Below are 22,600 nucleotides of genomic sequence, written 5' to 3'. Positions count from 1 at the left end.
TTTCTCTCGTCCTCTATTCAATAAATAAATTTTTTAAATGTGTACTTTAAAAAATTGTGTCTTGGGAGCCGGGCAGTAGCGCAGTGGGTTAAGCGCGTGGACTGGCATCAGGATACTGTTTTGAGTCCCCGGCTCCCCACCTGCAGGGAGTTCGCTTCACAAGCGGAGAAAACAGGTCTGCCAGTGTCTTTCTCTCTCTCCCCTCTCTGTCTTCCCCTCCTCTCTCGATTTCTCTCCTATTCAACAACAGCAATAACAACAATAGCAATAAACAACAAGGGCAACAAAAGGGAAAAAAATTGTGTCTTGTTACACATACATCAATGTATTCTGGCCTGTGTGAGCTAATAATTACTAAGAACATTAATACTGCAACTAAGATACGAACATCACTCATTCCCAAATGCAAATAAGATATATACAGTCTAAGGATAATTTTTAAAAATAGTCCTATCTTTATAGATTACTACATAAAATGTCACTTACTTGGCAATCTCTTCCTTTAACAATCTATATTCAATCTTTTTTTCTTCAGGCAAAGCTTCAGGTGTTCGCATAGGGTCATTTTCTTTCTCAGATTTTGGAGGTACTTTCGGTTTTGAAGCTTGCTAGAAAACATGTGGAGCCAACCAGATCAAAATCTTTGCCATATACTTTAACACAATTCCAAAGCAATACATTTCCTAGTATGAAGAACAACTATGTACACAACTTTCCTTTAATTAAAGTTTTAAACCATTCTCTACTATTTCTACTTACCTCAGCAGTTCGTCTTGCTTCTTTAATCATGGACTCCAATCCACCAAAAACACTATTTGTTGACTTGGAAGCTTCTCCATCAGATTCACTGTCATCTGAATCATTTAGTGTTACGACCACTGATTTATGCTTTGGAAGCTACAAAGAAATATGTTTGTCATTCTGGATGACAAAGTATCTTTTCTTAGTACTACCACAATGAACTATATGGCCTTGGGCAAGTCAATTAACGTCTTTGAATTTCAATCTATAAGAATAAAGATCTCTGGGAGTCCGGCGGTAACGTACCAGGGTAAGCGCACATGGCATGAAGTGCAAGGACCGGAGAAACTATACCGGTTCCAGCCCCTGGCTCCCCACCTGTAGGGAAGTCACTTCACGGACGGTGAAGCAGGTCTGCAGGTGTCTGTCTTTCTATCCCCCTCTCTGTCTTCCTCTCCTCTCACCATTTCTGTCTGTCCTATCCAACAAAAATGACAGTAATAACAACAACGACGATAAACAAGGGCAACAAAAGGGAAAAAATGGACTCCAGGTGCAGTGGATTTGTAGTGCAGGCACCGAGCCCCTGCAATAACCCTGGAGGCAAAAAAAAAAAAAACCCTAAAAAAAAAAAAAGAATAAAGATCTCTGGGAGTCAGGCGATAGCGTAGTGGGTTTAAGTACAAGAGGTGAGAAAGCGCAAGGGTGGATGACCATACCGGTTCAAACCCCCATCTCCCCACCTGCAGGGGGGTCGCTTCACAGGCAGTGAAGCAGGTCTGCAGGTGTCTCTCTTTCTCTCCCCCTTTCTGTCTTCCCCTCCTCTCTCCATTTCTCTCTGTCCTAGCCAACAACAGCGACATCAATAAAAACAATAACTACAGCAACAATAAAGAACAACAAGGGCAACAAAAGGGTAAATAAATAAATAATTTTTTAAAATTATTTAAAAAATTTTTAATAAAAAAAAAGAATAAAGATCTCTAAGTAGACTGTCTATAGTTCTTGCTGGTTATAAAGCTTTATTCAATTTAATAGGAAGGAGAGAAATTGAGAGGAAGGGGGATAGAAAAGGAAAGACAGACAGACACCTACAACACTGCTTCACCATTTATGAAGCTTTCCCCCTGCAGGCAGGAACCAGAGACTTGAACCCAGGTCCTGGGGCATGGTAACATGTGCACTTAACCCGGTGTGCCACCACCTGAACCCCATAACTAACTTCTTCCCATTCCACCTATATTTGTTATATACTTCAAACATAAAATATTCTATATTCTCACTATTTATTTATTTATTTTACCAGTGCATTGCTCAACTCTGGCTTACGGTGATTCTGGGGATTGAACTTGAGACCTTTGGTGCTTCAGCCATGAAAATCAATCTGCCACAACCATTATGCTATTGCCAAGCCCTGGTTTAGTCTTTCTAGGCACTACAATAAATAACCTTCTTCAATAAGTTTTATTTTTTCCAACTCCCTAAAGTTGATTTACTTTAAAAGAAAAATGGGCGGGGCTGGTAGCTCAGCAGGTTAACCGAACATGGAAAGGATCCTGGTTCAAGCCCCCGGCTCCCCACCTACAAGGGGGTCACTTCACAAGCAGCAAAGCAGGTCTGCAGCTGTCTTTCTCCGTCTTCCCCATCTCTCTCGATTTCTCTCTGTCCTATCCACCATCAACAATACAAGGGCAACAAAAGGGGGAAAAATAGCCTCTAGGAGCAGTGGATTCATAGTGCAGGCACTGAGCCCCAGCAATAACCCTGGAGGCAAAAGGGGGGGGTAGGAGTATAAAATTTGAACTTAGCTTTGCTCATTTCTCTTTCTATTAGTGATTTCATATTATTTATTGTTTTATTAGTAAAATGGTGACTTACAAGACAGGTGTTGTCACAAGTACAATTTTCTCCCCACAACAGGTATCTTTACATCTCTCCCACCACCAAATAAAGTCCTCTTCTACCATCATAAACTGGGGTCTCCAAACCTCTCTGTACTCCTTTCCACTGTCTACTCCCTCCCTCACTTTTTTTACTTTAAAGCCATTAGAAAACAAGGTAGAGAGAAAATGCAAGTTGTATCTCCTTAATAAAGATTATGAATTATTCCATTATAATTGTTAATTGAGAAAATACGATGAGCTATGTATAAACAGTGATGAGAGAACTAAAGAAAAAAGCACATTTTGCTAAAATTGGCTCAGACAGAAAATCTTAGTGGCCTGAATTATGTTTACTGACTAAATTAAGACTGGAGAGGACCTTGGTGGTGGCACACCTGGTTGAGTGCACATGTTACTATGCACAAGGCCAGCTTAGAACCTCTGGTCCCTCCCTGCAGGGGGAAAGCTCTGCAAGTGAAGCAGGGCTGCAGGTGTCCTCTGCTTCTCTCCCTCTTTATCTCCCCCTTTCTAGATTTCTGGCTGTGTCTATCAAATAAACAGACAAAAAAAAAAAAAACCTGAAGAGAGATCACTTGATAGGGTACACACTTTGTCATGCTTAAGACCCAGGTTTGAATCCCAGCATCACATGGCACATATATAGCACCAGAGGAAGTATCTATTTGAATGAAAAAGTGGTCTGGAGCAATGCAAATGTACATGTGTGAGGTCTTGTTTAAAATAAATAAATAAATATCTACAGGGGTAGATAGCATAATGGTTAAGCAAACAGACTCTCATGCTTGAGGTAACAAAGTCCCAGGTTCAGTCCCCTGCACCACCGTAAGCCAGAGCTGAGCAGTGCTCTGGTAATAATAATAATAATAATAATAATAATAAATATATAAACAAAGTAAAAAGGAATGGCAGAGTGGGGGTAGATAGCATAATAGTTATGCAAAGAGACTCGTGCCTGAGGTTCTGAAGTTTCAGGTTCAATCCCCCACCACCACCACAAGCCAGAGCTGAGCAGTGCTCTGGGGAAAAGAGGAGAGGAGATGAGAGGAAGGAAGGGGAGATGGGGAAGGGAAGGGGAAGGGGGGGAGGAGAGGGAAGGGAAGGGAGAGAAGGGAAAGGGAAGGGGAGGGAAGAGAGGAGAGGAGGGAAGGAAGGAGGAGAGGAGAGGAGGGAAGGGAGGAGGAGAGGAAGGGAGGGGAGATGGGGAGGGGGGAGGGGAGGGAAGGGAAGGAAGAGAAGGGAAAGGGAAGGGGAGGGAAGGGAGGAGGAGAGGAGGGAAGGGAGGAGAGGAGGGAAGGGAGGAAGAGAGAAGGGAGGGGAGGGGATAGGGAGGAGAGGGGAGGGGAGAATAGGAGAGGAGAGGGGAGGGGAGGGGAGGAGAGGGGAGGAGAAGGGAGGGGAGAAGAGGAGGAGGCAGGGGAAAGTATAATACTATAATGAAAATAATGCTTCACAAAAAAAAAATATATCATTAAAGGAACTGGGTGGTGGTGCACTGGTTACGCGCACATGCTACAATGCACAAGGACCTGAGTTCAAGCTCCCAGCCCCCACATGCAGGAGGAATGCTTTGTGAGTGATAAAGCAGGGCTGCAGGTGTCTGACTCTCTCCCTCTCTACTGCCCAGTTCCCTCTCGATTTCTGGCTGTCTCTATCCAATAAAGATAATACACAAAAAAAATTTTTTTAATCATTATTCTCCATTGTTGAATGGTAGAAACTGCCCAGATCAGAGAGCACAAGACTTGAATGCCTTAGTATCCTAGTGTAATCCCCAGCACAGAACAGCTCCTCTCTCACATGAAATAAATCTTTAAAGGTTATAAAGAAGGCAGGAGCATTATCAAGTGGAATAGGGCAGTAGTTTCTCTCTATCAAAAATAAATAAATAAACAAAGTCACTAAGAATGATGGGGCCATGCAAGCACCAAGCCTTAGCAATAACCCTAGTGGCAAATAAATAAAAATAAAGAAAGCTGTATTTACATGTGAATCTCTGTATCTACAGAGATAAGAGTTGAGGAAGAAAACCATAATGCTTCCTATGAATTTCACACAAGCTATTTGAATAACAGTGGTTAGGAAGGTGGCTCAGCTGTTCTATCCAAGGTTTTCATTCTAAGTTCCCAAGTTCCAGACCTAGCAGCACATGACAGGAGAAAAACTATACCTGAATCTCTCTTTCATAAAGTAAATACTCAGACCCTTAAAAATATATTCTGTTTTTACCGAGATTACAGTTCGTGGAAGACGAGGTCCTCTGTGAAACTTTGGATTCTGTATCCTAGGCTGAGATACAGTATTAATACTGACTATTGATAGATTGCTTCTTGGCACAGGCTGTGAATTGTTCAGAACTGGAGGTGAAGGTGGATCACTGTTACTGGACGTTTCCTATATAAAAACACATATAAGAAACATTTTTAAATTTTAAAAAAAGTCCATTAAAACCCTTCAGCAAATTAGTTTTAACTTATCTCATCTTACTAAAAAGTCTAATGGATCCCAAATGAGCAGAGGAAAGGGCACCTTAAAAATAAGCTCAAGGGCACCATCTAGAGGTTTAAATACCTTACCTCTGGTTTAAAAGCTCTTTTATTAGCTAGAGACTTAAGTAGCTCTTCTCGAAGCAGCATTTCTTCCTCTTCTTCCTCATCTGCAAAAGGTGGTTTTGGAGGCTGCTCTGGATCTTCTGGTGGGAGAGGTGGTAGTGGTGGTGGAGGAGGTAGAGGTTCATGAGGAACACACAAGCCTTCCACATAAGGCTGGTTCAAAGGTGGTATAGACTGATGAATTAAAAAAAAAAAAAAAAGCATAATTACAATGCAAATTTTATCAAATCCAAATACTGAACTCTAATTTTAACATGAAATCAGAATGAGAATGAGATAAATGTTATGTTAGCTGTAAACTAGTGAAGTGTGCTATAAATCTAAAAAAAAATTTTTTTAAATAAGAATTCAAAATTTAGCAGAGGAAAAGTAAATGTAAAAGTCAACAACACCCAGACATTTACTTTATAAATTTCAAGGTAATTATAAACTTCCTTCCAATTCTTATATTCACTTAGAAACTGAAAGAGTACAGAAGTCAAATTTTATAGGGTCTTTTATACTTGGTAACTGTCTAAAATTAGCAGACTGAAAAGCAAGGATATATGATATTTAAATAAAACAACAAAAATTAGAAACCAAAGGATTCTGATAAATATCCAGAATATTTTAATTACATGCTAAGGAAGCCAGGCAGTAGCATACCTGATTGAGTGCACACATTACTGTGCATAAGGACTGGGTTCAAGCCCCCACTCACTTCACATAAGCAGTGAAGCAGGTCTAATGAAGAGGTAGTATCTTTCGTTCTGTGTGTCCATCTCCCTCTTCTCTCTCAACTTCTATCTGTCTTATCAAATAAAAATAAAATAAAGGAAATAAGTGCAAAACAGCTTCGGAGAGCAGTGGACATGTGTAGGCGCCAATCCCCAGCAATAACCATGGTGGCCATAAAAATAACAAAGCATAGCAGAGCTATACTGGGAGGGGTTGGGCAGTGGCACAACTGCTAAAGGGCACATGCTACAATGTGCAAAAACCTGGGTTCAAACACCTGGGTCCCTACCTGCAGGGGGAAGCTTCATGGGCAGTGAAGCAGCGCGGCAAGTTTCTTTCTCCTTCCCTCTCTGTGTCCCTTCTAAATTTCTCTGTCTTTATCCAATAAATAAGTAAATGTATATAATTTAATTTAAACAATATATAAAACAAGAATAAACTTTTTTAAAAAAAGAATTAAACACTGAGAAGACAGTTGATCAGTAACACACAAGAAAATACAAGAGGTCAAGATTCACTAATAAAATAGAGTGGTGCCTGAATTAAAAACACTACTGTCTGAAAATTCTTGGAAAGTGGTTAATAAAAATCCTTCAGTTTGAGTATACTTTTGCACTAGGAATAGTGCAGTATTTCCCTTGGCATTTACCTGATTTGTTCTCCATTTCCTAATAGAAAACATTTCAAGAAAGAAAAAATGGGGAGTCAGGCAGTAGAGCAACAGGTTAAACGCAGGTGGCACAAAGCGCAAGGACCGGTGTAAGAATCCCGGTTCAATCCCCTGGGCTGCCCACCTGCAGGGGAGTCGCTTTACAAGTAGTGAAGCAGGTCTGCAGGTGTCTTTCTCTCTCCACCTCTCTGTCTTTCCCTTCTCTCTCCATTTCTCTCTCTCCTATCCAACAATGTCAATGCCAATAACAACAATAACTACTACAAGGGCAACAAAAGGGAATAAATAAATATTTAAAAAAAGAAAAAAAATGTTTGTGTACTCAACCTCTGCTCTAGTGTTCCCCTCACCTTAAGCTTCCAAGGAAAGCTGTTTACCTAGAAATTACTGTGAAATTGCAAGGTACCCTCAAATACACTGAGAGAGAACCTGTTTGGTCTCTGCAGTAGTTCTCTCCACTTACTGGGTTGTTCGAAAAGCCAGGACACATTTTTACATAGAAACATATAAAAAATATATAACATGACTTTCCCAACAACCCAACCGAAAAAAACTTGTGAATTTTTACATGATTACCTCACTTCCTATTGTTTTATGGGCAAGTGTTAGTTCTTTCAAATGGAAAATAGGAAAAAAAAATTTTCTTTTACTGATTTATTTATTTAATTAGCCAGTGACAGCTGGATTTTAAGGTTGTACACATATATGTATGTGCATAAGAGGCCTCCAATTTTCTATACTTTTGTTGATAAAGAGGGAGGGAAAAGAGGTAGTGAAGAAAAGAGAGAGACAGAGGAAACACCACAGCACTCCTTTACATCCACATATCTCCCCCTGTGCCCCATGTAGTGCTAGTGCTTAAACCCAGATCTTCATGCTCTGTGAGGTATATACTCTACTGAATAAGCTAACTTCCGGCCCATTTTTGTGAATTTTCAAAGTAAAAATTACTATGTTGATTAAAAGAGGAGAAAGCAAAAATTGTAGATTTTTAGAAGCATCCTAAATGCACTCGATTCCAATATCCAAAAAGATAATTCAAAACAGTAGATAATTCTACTTGGCAAATTTTCTGAGTAATTACTAGTAAAAAAAAGCAAGGAGCAAAAACAAGAAAGCTGGTTGGACATTTAGAAAAAAAAAAAAAAGTAGTGTGCACAGGAGGTGGTGCAATGAGCAGGGTGCTTAGAAGCAAGCAATTCCAAATTCGATCTTCTAGTATGCCATGCCATGTGGCAGAATAAATGTTTTGGTTCTCTCCCTCTCCCTCTTTCTCCCTTCTCAACCCCCCCCCACACACACATGCCATCTTGTGTTAATAAGATACATTTTAAAAAGAAAGTCAATGTAAATTTAAAATAAGCTAGGAAAAAACTACATATGGATCAACTGTCAATAAATAATCAATTGTTCCACAGATTTGACTCCATAGCTATTAATTTTAATATATAGTTCTAATTTTTCAAGCTTTCTTGAAATCTAATTATCAGCCAGTTTCTCAAAACAAAGTAGGAAAGAAACAACACAACATATTTTTCTTAGGAGGATTCTCACTTACAGAAACCTGAGGTGGAGGAGGCAAAGAAATAGATGGTGCTGAAGAAAAATACCCCAATGAACATTCAGAGAAAAATGGTGGCTGCACTGGTGAAGGAGCTGTATTAAAAAATAAACAAGTAAAAAAATTAAAAGAGTTTAGCAATAAATACTTCAACAAGAATAAGTAAAACTTATATCTAAAGACATATATATATATAGTTGGACTGAAAAATAGATTTTATTTATCTCTAATAAAATGTTAACCTCCATCATACTACGTCTACTTATTTAAAATTGCCTTCTTCTATGATCATGAAATTAGCCTTATACTTCGGCTGGCACTCAGTTACTTGAAATTTTCTACTTTATTCCACTTTTTACCTAATAGTAGTAAAAGAGAACAGAGCAGAATATTATAAACATCCTCTCTTTTAAAACATAAAGAATAAAATAAAAGAATTTCCCTAAATCTACTCAAGTACCCTAAACAAATAAAATGTAGAATAAATGTGGTGTGTGTGTGTGTGTGTGTGCAAGCACATGCGCACACTAATCACGTCATAGACTTCATCCCCTTCATGTGACGTTAAAGAATAAAAATGAAGAAATGGACTACTTCAGCTGTAAACAAAATAAGTAGAATTAGGGATGAAATGACCTACCTACCATAGTCAATAAAATAACCTTTCCTCACATTTTAGTAAGTCTACAATAGCATCAATGTATCTTGAGACTATTAAAATTTCTTATTCTTTGGTAGTAGATGAAAATAATTTCAAATTTTACCTTTAGTAGCTTCTTAAGGTTCAGTAAAATACAACACATTAAGAGACTGCTCTTGTCCCTTTGGAAGACTACATGGAGAAGGGGGTGGGGTGGTGGCACAGCAGGGTTAAGAGCACATGGCTGTGAAGCATAAAGACCCATGCAAGGATCCTGGTTGGAGCCCCTGGCTTCCTACCTGCAGGAGCAGTCACTTCACAAGCGGTGAAGCAGGTCTGCAGATGTCTATCTTTCTCTTCCCCTATTTTCCCCTCCTCTCTCCATTTCTCTCTGTCTTATTCAATAAAAATGACAAATGGATGCCAGGAGCAGTGGATTTGTAGTGTAGGCATGGAGCCCCTGTGATAACCCTGGAGGCAAAAATAAATAAGTAAATGCCATTTTAATAAAAGACTATATGGAGAGTCCTTAAATAAAAATGGAATTAACTCATGATCCAGTGATAACCACTATTAGGCATTTTCAAAGGACACTGAAACACTAATATGAAGAGACATATACACACCCCTATGTTCACAGCTGCATTGCTCACAATAGCCAAAGACAAGAAGCAGCCTAAATGTCCATCAACAGATGACTGGCTAAAAAGTAAAAGAGAAAAGAGAAAAAAGAAAAAAATAATAATAAACATAACAACAACAAAAAAAAAGATAACAAGCTAAAGAAGTTATGGGATATGTTACTTCATGGAATACTACTCTCCAATAAAAAAAAAAAATGATACTGTGACCTTTGGGACAAAATGAATGGAACTAGAGGTGATTACGCTTAGTGAAATAAGAGATGAAAGACAACGACCAGATGGTTTTCACTCATATGTGGAATCTAGAAAACAAGATACGTAAGAATTGGAGAAAAACACTGTCACAATCATTGTCTCCCTTTATAACATGGCGTACTATGGATATCTGAGGTGGCTGTCTTTGCTATGACTTGTTTTTGTTTTAAGAAAGTCCTGCAATTTCCCTTTTTAACTGAAAATTCAGATCTTGTTCCTTGAATATTACAAACGTTTTTTTTAAGTTCCTTGCTTTTGTTTTGCACTGTAAAGCATTAAAAAATTAAGCCAGTCTTAACACACTTTCCTGTGGTGTAAGGAAGTGTAAGAAGGAATTTCTGAATACAAGAGTTTACATTTATAAATTGCACATATTATAAGAAATATGCCCTCTGATGAAAGGTTCCTCTATTTGTATCTAAAGGTCCCCGGTGGTTTTATATCATTGTGTTACAATAATCTCCACTTCTTTGACTTGCTAAAAATATTTCACCTAGTAATAAGTGCTCTTGACTTCAATATCTGAACACTGAAAATCACATCTGAGGTACCCAAAGATGTTTGTTGTTGTTTTTTATTGATACTCACCTGATTGGTTTTTTTGTTTGTTTTTTTAACTCATTGATTTGTTTTACGCTGTGCTCTAAATGAATCATGAAGGAGAATGGGATTGTGGGATTATTCAAAACTGTCCTTGAAAGGAAAAGAAACTGTAAACATAAGCTAATAGAGTTGCCAACTTGGAATGCATTAATTTACGTCCTATCCAATGATTAATGCTGCAAAACGTATGGTTTTGTTACAGTATATTTACAAAAGAAATAGTCTTACAAGATTCAAGTGGTAACTAACTGCATTCTTTTGAAATTTACTGTACTGTTTGAGTGTGTTAAGTGCCTTGTTGTCAAGTAAAAGTTTTGGTCTAGAATTGATTATCTTCCTTACATAGGTTTTTCATTACGATACACACTGTATCTGACTGGAATCGTCTTGTTCAATGCTTGTGTTCTGATCATATGTGTAAATTTCCAAGCTCAGTTCTTCTCCCCACTGTACCTTAATCACCAGTCTGCCACCCAGGCCTTGAATTCAGGTTTGCTTTTTAAGAAAAAATTATCTTTGTTTTCTATGCTTATGCTATTTATGTTTGTGAATAATAATAATGACCTTTTGGAGGACTTTTAAGAGTGCAACTATAGTTTGTAATTCAAATTGCCATTTTACATTTTAAGTGCCTAATTGTTAGTTAAAATTAATTTATGTTTCTATTTTCAAGAGAATATGTGTACTTAGTCTCTAATCTCACTGGCTTTGCTTTAAAGAAATTAAAAGCAAGAGCCTATACTTTTTATTTACCCAATAAATGATGGTGACATTAAAAAAAAAGATTTTGAGATAAGACAAAAACAGAAGCAAGCAAACTGTTTCTAAGACTTATGAAAACTATAGTGGCTATCTTTGGGAGGTGGAAGGCTGGAGATAACAGAACTCTGGTGATGGGTGTGGCATAGAACTATACACTGTAATCCTACAATCTTGTAACATACTATTAATCACAAGTAAATTTTTCAAAAGCAACTACTCTTGCTACCTAATAACTATATAGCCATAAATCCAATGCTCTGTCTTTGGTCCCAATTGTCTCAAGTCAATATGAGTATTATCTACATACCTTCTGGCCCAAATGATACTACTTGCATACACACTGACCTTTAGAAGATACTGCCACTTAAAAAAGTATCTGCAGTGAATATGGCAAAAAGTTAAAATTTGACAAAGCTGATTAGACAGCACATTCTCTATATTTTTCTTTCTTTTTCTTTTTTAACCAGAGCACCACTCACTTCTGGCTTATGGTGGTGAGGGTGGGGGGAGGAATGAACCTAGGACTTCAGAACCTCAGGCATGAGAGTGTCTTTGCATAAGCATTATGCTATCTACCCCTGCCCTCTCTATAAATTTTCAAAAGATTCATTTATTAATGAGAGATGAGGGGAAAACCCGAGCATACTTTTGTCACATGTGATGGTGGAGATGAGCTAAGGATCTCATGTCTATAGTCCATCACTATCCACTGTACCATCTCCTAGGCAGCAAAATACTGTTTTTTGTTTTGTTTTTTTGGGGGGGTTGTTTTGTTAGTTTCACCAGAGCACTGAGCAGCTCTGATTTATGGAGGTGTGGGCAGGATTGAACCTGGTACTTCCGAGCCTCAGGCATGAAAAATTTCTTTGTATAACCATTATGCTATCTACCTCCCCGCACCTGGCCACCACAGGAGAAATATACTGATCCTGTGTTCTTCAGGCATATTCCAGTGTTTTGACTACCAACTAAAATTCAGTTGTCTGTCTCATTCAAATACGTTTTAATAGTTATAGACCTTGGGGGTTAGGCGCAGCGGGTTAAGTACAGGTGGCACAAAGCTCAAGGACCAGTATAAGGCTCTCCACCTGTAGGGGGGGTCACTTCATAAGTGGTGAAGCAAGTCTGCAGGTGTCTTTCTCTCACCTCTCTGTCTTCCCCTCCTCTCTTGATTTTTCTCTGTCCTATCCAATAACAATGACATCAATAGCAATAATAATAACCACAACAACGATAAAACAACCAGGGCAACAAAAGGGAAAAAAAAAAAAGCCCCCAGGAGCAGTGGATTCGTGGTGCAGGCCCCAAGCCCCAGCAATAACCCTGAAGGCAAAAAAAAAAGTTATAGATCGCAGTACCAATAGCTTATGAATATCAACTAAAGCTAAAAGACTACAGGCCTCAAGGATAGTCATATCCAAGAATATGCAATCTAATTGAGGTATACTCCCAACAAACTCTAACCAGTCTCTCCTTAAAATGGCATTCATATTCCTCTCCATCCCCAAATTCCTACCAAGCACCATCAATAGAAAGTGGAAGGCAATTATTTTTCAGTAAAATACAAAATTATCTTGGTTATGAAGAAATTTATATGGGACAGGGGTAGATAGCATAATGGTTATACAAAGGGACTCTCATGCCTAAGGCTCCAAAGTTAAAGGTTCAATCCACAGTACCACCGTAATCTAAAGCTGAGCAGTGCTCTGGTAAAAAAAAAAAAAAAAAGAGGAAGGAAAAGGAGGAGGAGGAGGAGAAGGAGAAGAAGAAATTTATAGGAGTCCAGAGGTGACCAAAAAAAAAAAATAGCATGTGGGATTTTTGTGTGACGTCCCAAATAAAGCTTTTTTTAAATGTCTAAATTTCTTTTATTATCTTTATATATTTATTAGATAGAAACAGCCAGAAATTGAGAGAGGCGGGGAAGACAGAGAAGACAGAGAGATCTGCAGCCCTGCATCAACACTCACAAAGCTTTCCCCCTGCAGGTAGGGACGGGGGGGGGGGGGGGGGGGAGAAACCAGGTCCTTGTGCATTGTAACACGTGCATTCAACCAGGTACACCACCACCTGGCCCAGGAGGTCCCAAATTAGATCCCAGGTACTGCATATACCAGAATAATGCTTACTCTCCTCCTCCCCCCACAATATAAAAATGAAATAAAGCTTTAAAAATACATACTCTAGATAAAGATTTTGTTGTGTGTTGTATTTTGCTTTTTTTTTTTTTTTTAGAGTGACACTAAGAGAGACAGGAAGGCAGAGAGAGAGTGAAAGACAACATAGTACTGAAGCTTCCTTCACTGTGGTGAAGCTGGACTAGAACCTGGCTCACGCAAATGGCAAAACAGCACACTATTCAAATGAGCTTTTATGCTGGTCTTGTTATTTTTTTTTAAAGCAGTATTCTCATCTTTCCCAGTTTTCACATTTTAGGTTAAATAGAAGAGGTTAAACACTGCCTTTTTAAAATGCAAATGCTATCTGGAAAGAAATATTTAGAAGGTTAATGAACTTTACATTTGAGGTTTACACTTGAAATTTTTTACACCACCAAATAATGTCTATAGTTGTACAATCCAACAGCAACTTGGCTTCATTTCTTATTACACATTTCTTTCAAGGTTTCATGACTGTTCTCTAATAATTCTGATTATACAAATGTTTTAAAGGTTTGGCTCCTACCTGGAGAACTGGTTTCACTATCTGTATCCATAGCAACTTCTTCATAGTTATCATATTGATAAATACTCCCTCCACTATCGGTTGGTTGTTTATCTAAGGATCGTCTCAGGTCAGGATCTGAAGACTAATTACACAAAATGCTTTTAGTTTCAAAACATTCTCTTTCTTAATCTATTTTTAATCCATAAATGATTAAATAACAGTTATATTCATAGAGATAGTATCAAAAACAGTAGTGGTTCAATTAAACTTGTTTATCATATCTGATTTGAGAAATGCAATACATAGGACAAGTATGCTATGATTAAAATTTTAAAACTGTCAGAAAATGGAAAACAGTAAAACTCCTACAGACAAAATTCCCCAGTTAGTTATGCCACTCATTATTCAGTTATAGCTCAATAAAATGATAATTTTGTAAATACCATGACTTGGGTTCAAGCCCCCAGTCCCCACCTGTAGAGAAAAAGCTTTTCAAGTGGTGAAGAAGGGCTGCAGGTATCTGTCTCTATTTTCCCCTTACCTCTCAATTTCTGTCTCTATTCAATAAATAAATAAAGATAATAAGAAAAAAATTCAAGGCTATTTGGGTATAATAATGTAATATTTCTAAACCAATCAATATCTATTAAACATATCACACTTCAAAATGCACTACTAAAAATAAACTTATGAAATTCTGTTCTTAAGAGAACAGTCACATTCAAAATAAGTCCCACTACCAATTATTAATCTTAATTTAATAGAAAATTATGAAAAATTTTAAGAACAGGCTTTGCTAATTATGATTTCCTTTCTTATTTCTTTTACTAAATATGATTCATTCTCACTAACTTCCTCCCAATAGGAATATTATGTCAAACTCTCACAAACAAAAAGATTTTGTACTTTTTCTTGGTTGCATAAATAAAAGATCATAAAGACACTTAAATTTCAGTAGTGTTTTGATTTTATATTTTTTCTTACTTTACTTCTTGATCTCCTCTTTCCACCAACCAATTTCATGAATCGATTGTACTGTTCTTCCTGATTTGAGAGATCTCGAATTTTTCTGATCTCTTCTTCTCTTTTCCTTCTCTCTTCTTCTTCAGCTTGTTTTCGCAGATCTTCTTCTTTCTGCCTTTCCTGTTCTTTTTGCTGTTGTAATTTCTTCCATGCCTTTGTTTGCTGTTTCCTCAAAGCTTGTTTAGCTTTAAATGAAAAATACAAAAGAACCAGTATCTTTTAGGGTTATAATTTTATTAAAAATAAATAAATAAAATGTATTTTCATGTGGTCTGGGAAGTGGTGCAGTGGATAAAGCATTAGACTTTCAAGCATGAGGTCCTGAGTTTGATCCCCGGCCAGCAAATGTACCAGAGTAATGTCTGGTTCTCTCTATTTCTCTCTCCCTCTCTCTTTCTCATAAATAAATAAAATCTTTTTTTAAAAAAAGTATTTTCTTTTAAAAAGTCTTTATTTATTCCCTCTTGTTGCTCTTGTTTTATTGTTGTAGTTATTGATATCGTAGTTATTGATATCAGTTGTTGGATAGGACAGAGAGAAATGGAGAGGAGGGGAAGACAGAGATGGGGAGAGAAAGATAGACACCTACAGACCTGGTTCACTGTGAAGCGACTCCCCTGAAGGTGGGGAGCCAGGGCTTGAACTGGGATCCTTGCGCAGGTCCTTGCACTTTGGGTCACCTGCACTTAACCCACTGTGCTACCGCCCAACTCCCAAAAAAATGTATTTTCATTATCATTAAGCCATATATATAGCTGCTCTTCTAAATTCTGTTCAACTAGGAGTGCCATCTCAATAAGGGTCATCTAATTCCCCAAACTGAGTAATTTCTGAACTAAAACACAGAGGATAGGAAAGCAATTAAAATAATTTAACAAAACTTATCACCTGTGGTGCTAACTTTTTTGGCCGAATGTGTTTTTGTGCTGGTTTTAACTTTTTGCTGTGCAGTTTTCATCTTGGTCAATTTTTCTTTGCTTTCTTTCATCACCTGCTGTTCTTTCTGTTGCCATTTTTTACTGGCTGACTGAAGAGCTAAAAGGCGAAGCTGTAGTTCAGATAGTTCCTCTTCATCTTCACCAAGTTTCTTTAAAAAAAAAAAAATGCAATTTAAAAATTCCATTATTTGACCTTGAAGATTTCATCGTCTTTTTTTAAAAAAAAGATTTATTTTATGAATAAGTATCAGAGATACCACAGCCCCACTCAGCTCTTGTCACATGCCTTGCTAGAGACTGAAACAATGGCCTTCACATCCACATCCTCCACTCTACCTACTTAGCCACTTACCCAGCCACAAGTCAAATCTTTTATAAGATTTTAATTCAAAGCTAGTTTTAAGGTAAATATTTAAAAGGCAAACATAACCCCACCTGCAGCTGAGTTATTTCACAAGCAGTGAAGCAGGTCTGCAGGTGTCTATCTTTCTCTCCTCTCTCCATTTCTCTCTGTCCTATCCAACAATGACAACATCAACAACAACAATAACTACAACAATAAATCAACAAGGCAACAAAAGGGAATAAATAAAAATTTTAAAAAAAGGCAAACATAAATAAAATAAAAACACTAAATTAGGGTGCTGGTTGGTGGCGCAATGGGTTAAGTGGGTTAAGCGCACATGACGAGAAGCGCTAGGACCGGTGTTAGGATCCTAGTTCGACCCCCGGGCTCCCCACCTGCAGGGGGGATCACTTCAAGGGTGGTAAAACAGGTCTGCAGGCGTCTTTCTCTCCCCCTTTATCTTCCCCTCCTCTCTCCATTTCTCTCTGTCCTATCCAACTACGACAGCAATAATAATAACAGCAGCAACAATAAACAACAACGTCAACAAAAGGGGAGAAAATAGCCTCTAGAAACAGTGGATTCATAGTGCAGGCACCGAGCCCCACTGATAACCCTGGAGGCAAAAAAAAAGGGGGGGGAGTTGGGTGATAATGCAGCTGGTTAAGCGCACGTTGTGCAAAGTCTAAGGACCAGAGTAAGGATCCCAGTTGGAGCCCCCAGCTCCCCACCTGCACAGGGACCACTTCACAAGCAGTGAAGCAGGTCTGCAGGTGTCTTTCCCTCCCCCTCTCTCCATTTCTTTCTGTCCTATCTAACAATGATGACATCAATAACAACTACAACAATAAAGAGCAACAAGGGCAACAAAAGGGAAAATAAATATAAAAATATTTTTTAAATAAATAAAAAATAAAAATTCATTTCTCCCACTTTCTGCATCCCATGACCCTGGGTCCATGCTCCCAGAGGAATAAAGAATAGGAAAGCTTTCAAGGAAAAGGATAGGATACAAAATTCTGTTGGTACAAACTGTGTAGAATTGTACCCCTCTTATCCTAGGGTCTTGTCAATATTTTTTATTTTACAAATAAGTAACAATTTTTTTAAAAATTCATTTCTCAGCCACACTAATAACATTTCAAGGGCTTAGTATAGTACTATATATGGCTAATAGCCACCATATTGAAAAATGCATATATATATAAAGATTTTCCATAGGGGACCAGGCAGTGGGTGGCACACCTGGTTAAGCATACATGTTATAGTGCACAAGGACATAGGTCCAAACCCCTGGTCCCCACCTGCAGGGGAAGAGCTTCACAAATGGTGAAACAGAGCTTCAAGTGTCTCTGTCTCTTTCCCACTCTATCTTCCTTTCCCCTCTCAATTTGTCTCTAGCCAATAATAAAACTAAATAAATAAAAATATTAAAAAGAAACTTCCCATTACTACAGAAAACTCATATATACTTTTTTTAATGAGAAATACAGAGAGAGGGGAGAGAGATCAGAGCACTGTCAGCTCTGGATTATGGTGGTGCAGGGGATTGAACCTGGAACCTTAGATCCTCAGGCATTAAAGTCTCTTTGCATAACCATTCTGCTATATCCCTAGCCCCAGAAAAATTCTGTTGGACAATGATCTAGAAAGCTTAAGTAAAATAAAACTATTATTGAACCTGAATTGAGACTTAACAGGCTCTGGTTACTTTTATAGACTAACTTCTTCAAATGAAAAAATAACTGATGGGTGCATAGTGCACTGGGTTAAGCACACATAGTATGCAGTGCAAAGATCTCTGTTTGAGCCCCCAGCTCCCCACCTGCAGGGGAGTCGCTTCACAAGTGGTGAAGCAGGTCGGCAGGTTTCTATCTTTCTCTGCCGCTCCATCTCCCCCTCCTCTCTAAATTTCTGTCCTATCCAACAACAAATAACAAAAGTGGAAAAAGATGGCCACCAGGAGCAGTGGATTTGTGGTACAAGCATTGTGGCCCAGCGATAATCGTGGAGGCAAAAACCAAAAACAAACAAAAAACTGATTGCAGTGGCCTAGGTGGTAGTACAGTGGCTAGAGCAGTGGATTTAAAAGCATAATATGCCCCACCTGTGGGGGGAATACTTTGCAAGTGGTAAAGCAGTGCTGCAGGTGTCTCTGTCTCTCTATCCCTTTCATTCCCTTCCCACTTGATTTCTGGCTGTCTCTATCCAATAAATAAATAAAAACAATAAAAAAAATTAAACATAGTATATGGGGGAGATAGCATAGTGGTTATGCAAAAATATTCTCAGGCCTGAAGCTCCAAAGTCCCAGGTTTTCAATCTCCAGCATCACTCTAAGCTAGAGCGGAGCAGTGCTCTGGTTAAGGGGGAAAAAAAAAAGAATAAAATATCACTTTAGGCACATAAACATTAAAATTTTTAAAATGAAATCCTTCAAACACATATCATTTTTAAGCATACACTTAACTTACCCATACAAGTCTTGCCTTATCTATAAAATAAATAACATCAATTTAATTGTGGGATTACTATAAGGACATTCAAAACATATTTACGGATATGTGTACCTACAAGACTATCTGATATATTACCATTGTTAAATTCAGTATCATCTTCGCCTAAAGCTCTTTCACCCGTTTCAATTTATTCATAAAAACTGAAATTTCAATAGAATAAACAGATACTTCAGATCTCAAATTCAACAAATGAAGGCTCAAATTCTTTCTGAGTGCCAATTACAATGCAGCCCCAAGAGGGACAACAGATAAAGTACTGGGATTCTCAAATAAGAGGTTTGCAGTCCAATCCCCGGCATCACGTGCCAGAGTGATGAAGCTCTGGTTCTCTCTCTCACTGATTCATAAATACATTTTTTAAAAAAAGAACATGGTGCTTGATGTTTCTGTACTTTATCTTCCTGAATCTCACCAATTAACACAGAGAATAGATGACATGAATAAGAACTATAATTGGATACTCAGTGAAAGTCTAATTCTTTTTTTTAAAAATATTTTATTTAAGAGAGATGCAGAGAGAGAGAGAGATAAACACCAGAGCACTGCCCAGCTCTGGCTTATGGTGGTGCTGGGGGATTGAACCCGGGACTTCAGAGCCTCAGGCATGGAGTCTCTGCATAATTGCATACCCATTATGCTATCCACCCCCACCCGAAAGTCTAATTCTAAGGTTTTCCCAAAGAACAGGAAAAGAACATTTCTATTAAAGTTTTAAAAAATAAACAAAAAGATTACCTATGTAAATATATGTTGATTATATATAACTTTAATAATCCCAGTACAAAAATAACTCAAAACAGCCCTGCAGATTTTTTTTTTTTAGCCCTGCAAATTTTATCATTAAGAATTACATCTAATAGGAGTCAGGCGGTAGTGCAGCAGGTTAACTGCACGAGCAAGGGCCAGCATAAGGATCCCGGTTCAAGCCCCTGGCTCCTCACCTGCAGGAGTGTCGCTTCACAGGCAGTGAAGCAGGTCTAAAGGTGTATATCTTTCTCTCCCCCTCTCTGTCTTCCCCTCCTCTCTCCATTTCTCTCTGTCCTATCCAACAAGGACATCAATAATAACTACAACAATAAAATAACAAAGACAACAAAAGGGAATAAATTTAAAAAAAAAAAGAATTACATCTAGGGCTGGGAGATAGTTTAATGGTTATGCAAAAGACTCTAATACCTAAGGCTCTTAGGTCCCAGGTTCACTCCCCAGTACCACCATAATCCAGAACTGAGTTAAATGCTGTGGTGTCTCCATTTCTGTCTCTCAATATTTCTCACTCATTAAAAGATAAGTATTTTTAAAAGGAGTTATATCCAAATGAATATAGAAAAACTGGAAACCAACTAGAATATCTCTTTTGAAATAACAGAGCAAAGCAATATAATAATGCATCCTACAGAGATACCAACACCATAAAGTAATTAACTTTACCTTTTCAGATAGAATATCTGAGGCACTAATTCTTCTGGTTAAATTCTGCTCCTTTTCTTCTAACCCTTTTAAAAACAAAGCAGCATACCTTGAATACTCTATAAAATATAGTTGCATTCAATCTGAAATATTACATTTAGTAGTAATTATTTCCAAAGTTTCATTTTCTCATTAAATCATAAACAGAGTAAGATCTCATCTATCGACAGTATTAGCATTACCCTTTAAGGTAGTATCTTTAAAATAGCAGGTACCTTATAAGCACCACATATTGTTAAAAAGAGTACTTATCATAAATTTCAGATTAACAGATCTCAAAGATTATAAATACAGGTTTTTGTTTAGTAGACCTAACAAAATAGTTGAGTGTTCTCCTACTCGCAGGTTTCTATAACACAATTATTTGCATTAATCACAATAGCCAAGGAGTGAAAGCAGCCAAATGCCCATCAACAGATGACTAAATAAGTTATGGGATATATACTCCATGGAATACTACTCTACAGTCAAAAAAGACAATTTTGTGACATTTAGAACAAAATGAATAGAAATGGATGTGACTATGCTTAGAAAAACAATCAAAGAGATGAAAGATAACTCCCAGATGGTTTTACTCATATGAAGAATTCAGAGAAATGACACACATGAACTTCCCCAAATATACATAAAATAGAAACAAACAGGGAGTTGGGCGGTAGCGCAGTGGGTTAAGCGCACGTGGCACAAAGCGCAAGGACAGGCATAAGGATCCCAGTTCAAGCCCCCAGCTCCCCACCTACAGGGGAGTCACTTCATAGGCGGTGAAGCAAGTGTGCAGGTGTCGATCTTTCTCTCCCCGTCTTCCCCTCCTCTCTCCATTTCTCTGTCCTATCCAACAACGAAGACATCAATAACAACAATAGTAACTACAACAATAAAAACAAGGGCAACAAAAGGGAATAAATAAACATTTTTAAAAAACAGAAGCAAACAAACGGTCTTTAAAGCTTTGTGAGGGGAGTCAGGCTGTAGCACAATGGGTTAAGTGCACTTGGCGCCAAGCGCAAGGACCAGCATAAGGATCCCGGTTCGAGCCCTGGCTCCCCAACTTGCAGGGGAGTCACTTCACAGGCGGTGAAGCAGGTCTGCAGGTGTCTTTCTCTCCCCCTCTCTGTCTTCCCCTCCTATCTCCATTTCTCTCTGTCCTATCCAACAATGATGACAAGAGTAATAATAACTACAACAATGAAACAAGGGCAACAAAAGGGAATAAGTAAATAAGTATAATTTTTTTTAAAAAAAAAAGCTTTGTGAGAAGTATGGTGGTCATTGCTGGGAGGGCAGGAGCACAGAACTTTGATGGTGAAGTATAATCTTACAATACACTATTAATCACAAATAAAATTTTAAAAATAATTTTTAAAAGTTTCCTGCAACTCTAGACTGTGTGGCAGATAATTAAAAGACTATAGGTGGCAGTTAAAACCATAATAATTGATAAAACCTATCTTCAAGAAAAATAGAACAGTAAGGACAAAAACAGTTAAGAAGTCACAAGTGAGTGTGGTCCGGGAGGTGGCACAGTGATAAAGCTTTGGACTCTCAAGCGTTAGGTCCTGAGTTTGTTCCCGGTAGCACATGAGCCAGAGTGATGTCTGGTTCTATCTCCTATCTTTCTCATAAATAAATAAGTAAAATCTTTTTAAAAAAGTCACAAGTTATGCAGTCCCTGGCTCCCACCTGCTGGGAGGTAAAGCAGTGTTGCAGGTGTCTCTCTTTCCCCATCTCCCCCTTCCCTCTCAATTTCTGATTCTATAAGTAAATAAATAAAAATAAAAGGCTGTCTAGGCCCATACTATGCCCCAGTGATAACCCTGATGTCAATTAAAAAAAAAAAAATCAGTGGTTGGGTGGTAGCTCACCAGGTTAAGCACACATAGCGCAAAGCACAAGGACCAGCGTAAGGATACCAGTTCGAGCCCCGGCTCCCCACCAAGCGGTGAAGCAGGTCTGTAGCAGATGTCCATCTTTCTCTCCCCCTCTCTCCCCCCCTCCCTTCTCAACCTCTCTCTGTCTTATCCAACAACAGGGAAAAAAAAAAGGTCTTCAGGAGCAGTGGTTTTGTAGTGCAGGCACTGAGCCCCAGCAATAACCCTGGAGGGAAACAAAAAATGTCATCACAGGTGAAAAGCATTTCATAAACTGAAAAGACCTGATTCAGTAAATCCAGAGTATGGCCTGAGAGTGTGCATTCCTATCATGTTCCCAGGCAACAGTGAATCTGAAGAAATTTTCTAGGTAAAAATTTATGATAACTAGAGTTAAGTTTTCTAGCTATAGTCCTATTAAATAAATTAAATGGAATGAGTTAAAGCAAAGTAGCCATAATAGCACAATGGTCATCACTTGCTCAAAGCAGAACTGAAATTAAAGTAATATGGATATAAATTTACAATCAGAAGGTAAAAAATTGAAAACTGAGTCCAAAACAGGAAAAAAAAAAAAAACCCTATAGGCTGATAACAAAGATAAAAGGTTAAGTAGACGCATGAGGGAAAAAAATCTTAGAAAAGCTGTTCAGGGAGTCAGGC

General features: G+C 38.1%; 1 protein-coding gene across 1 annotated transcript in view; it reads right to left on the bottom strand.

Annotated features, from left to right (window-relative positions):
* ZFC3H1 (zinc finger C3H1-type containing) overlaps nt 1–22,600 on the bottom strand; it is a 72,489-nt gene that overhangs the window by 35,260 nt on the left and 14,629 nt on the right. The window contains exons 4-12 of the mRNA XM_007537590.3: nt 20,031–20,095; nt 15,685–15,883; nt 14,758–14,981; nt 13,792–13,915; nt 8,200–8,297; nt 5,219–5,428; nt 4,872–5,036; nt 760–897; nt 487–608 (exon numbers count right to left, since the gene is read on the bottom strand). Coding sequence (XP_007537652.2) covers nt 487–608; nt 760–897; nt 4,872–5,036; nt 5,219–5,428; nt 8,200–8,297; nt 13,792–13,915; nt 14,758–14,981; nt 15,685–15,883; nt 20,031–20,095 — 1,345 coding nt within the window. The remainder of the gene's footprint in view (nt 1–486; nt 609–759; nt 898–4,871; nt 5,037–5,218; nt 5,429–8,199; nt 8,298–13,791; nt 13,916–14,757; nt 14,982–15,684; nt 15,884–20,030; nt 20,096–22,600) is intronic.

This window comes from Erinaceus europaeus, chromosome 7 (genome assembly GCF_950295315.1).
Source record: "Erinaceus europaeus chromosome 7, mEriEur2.1, whole genome shotgun sequence".
NCBI lineage: Eukaryota > Metazoa > Chordata > Mammalia > Eulipotyphla > Erinaceidae > Erinaceus > Erinaceus europaeus.
The sequence above is the reverse complement of the archived record's forward strand: the minus strand, read 5'-3'. Positions and strand labels throughout refer to the sequence as shown.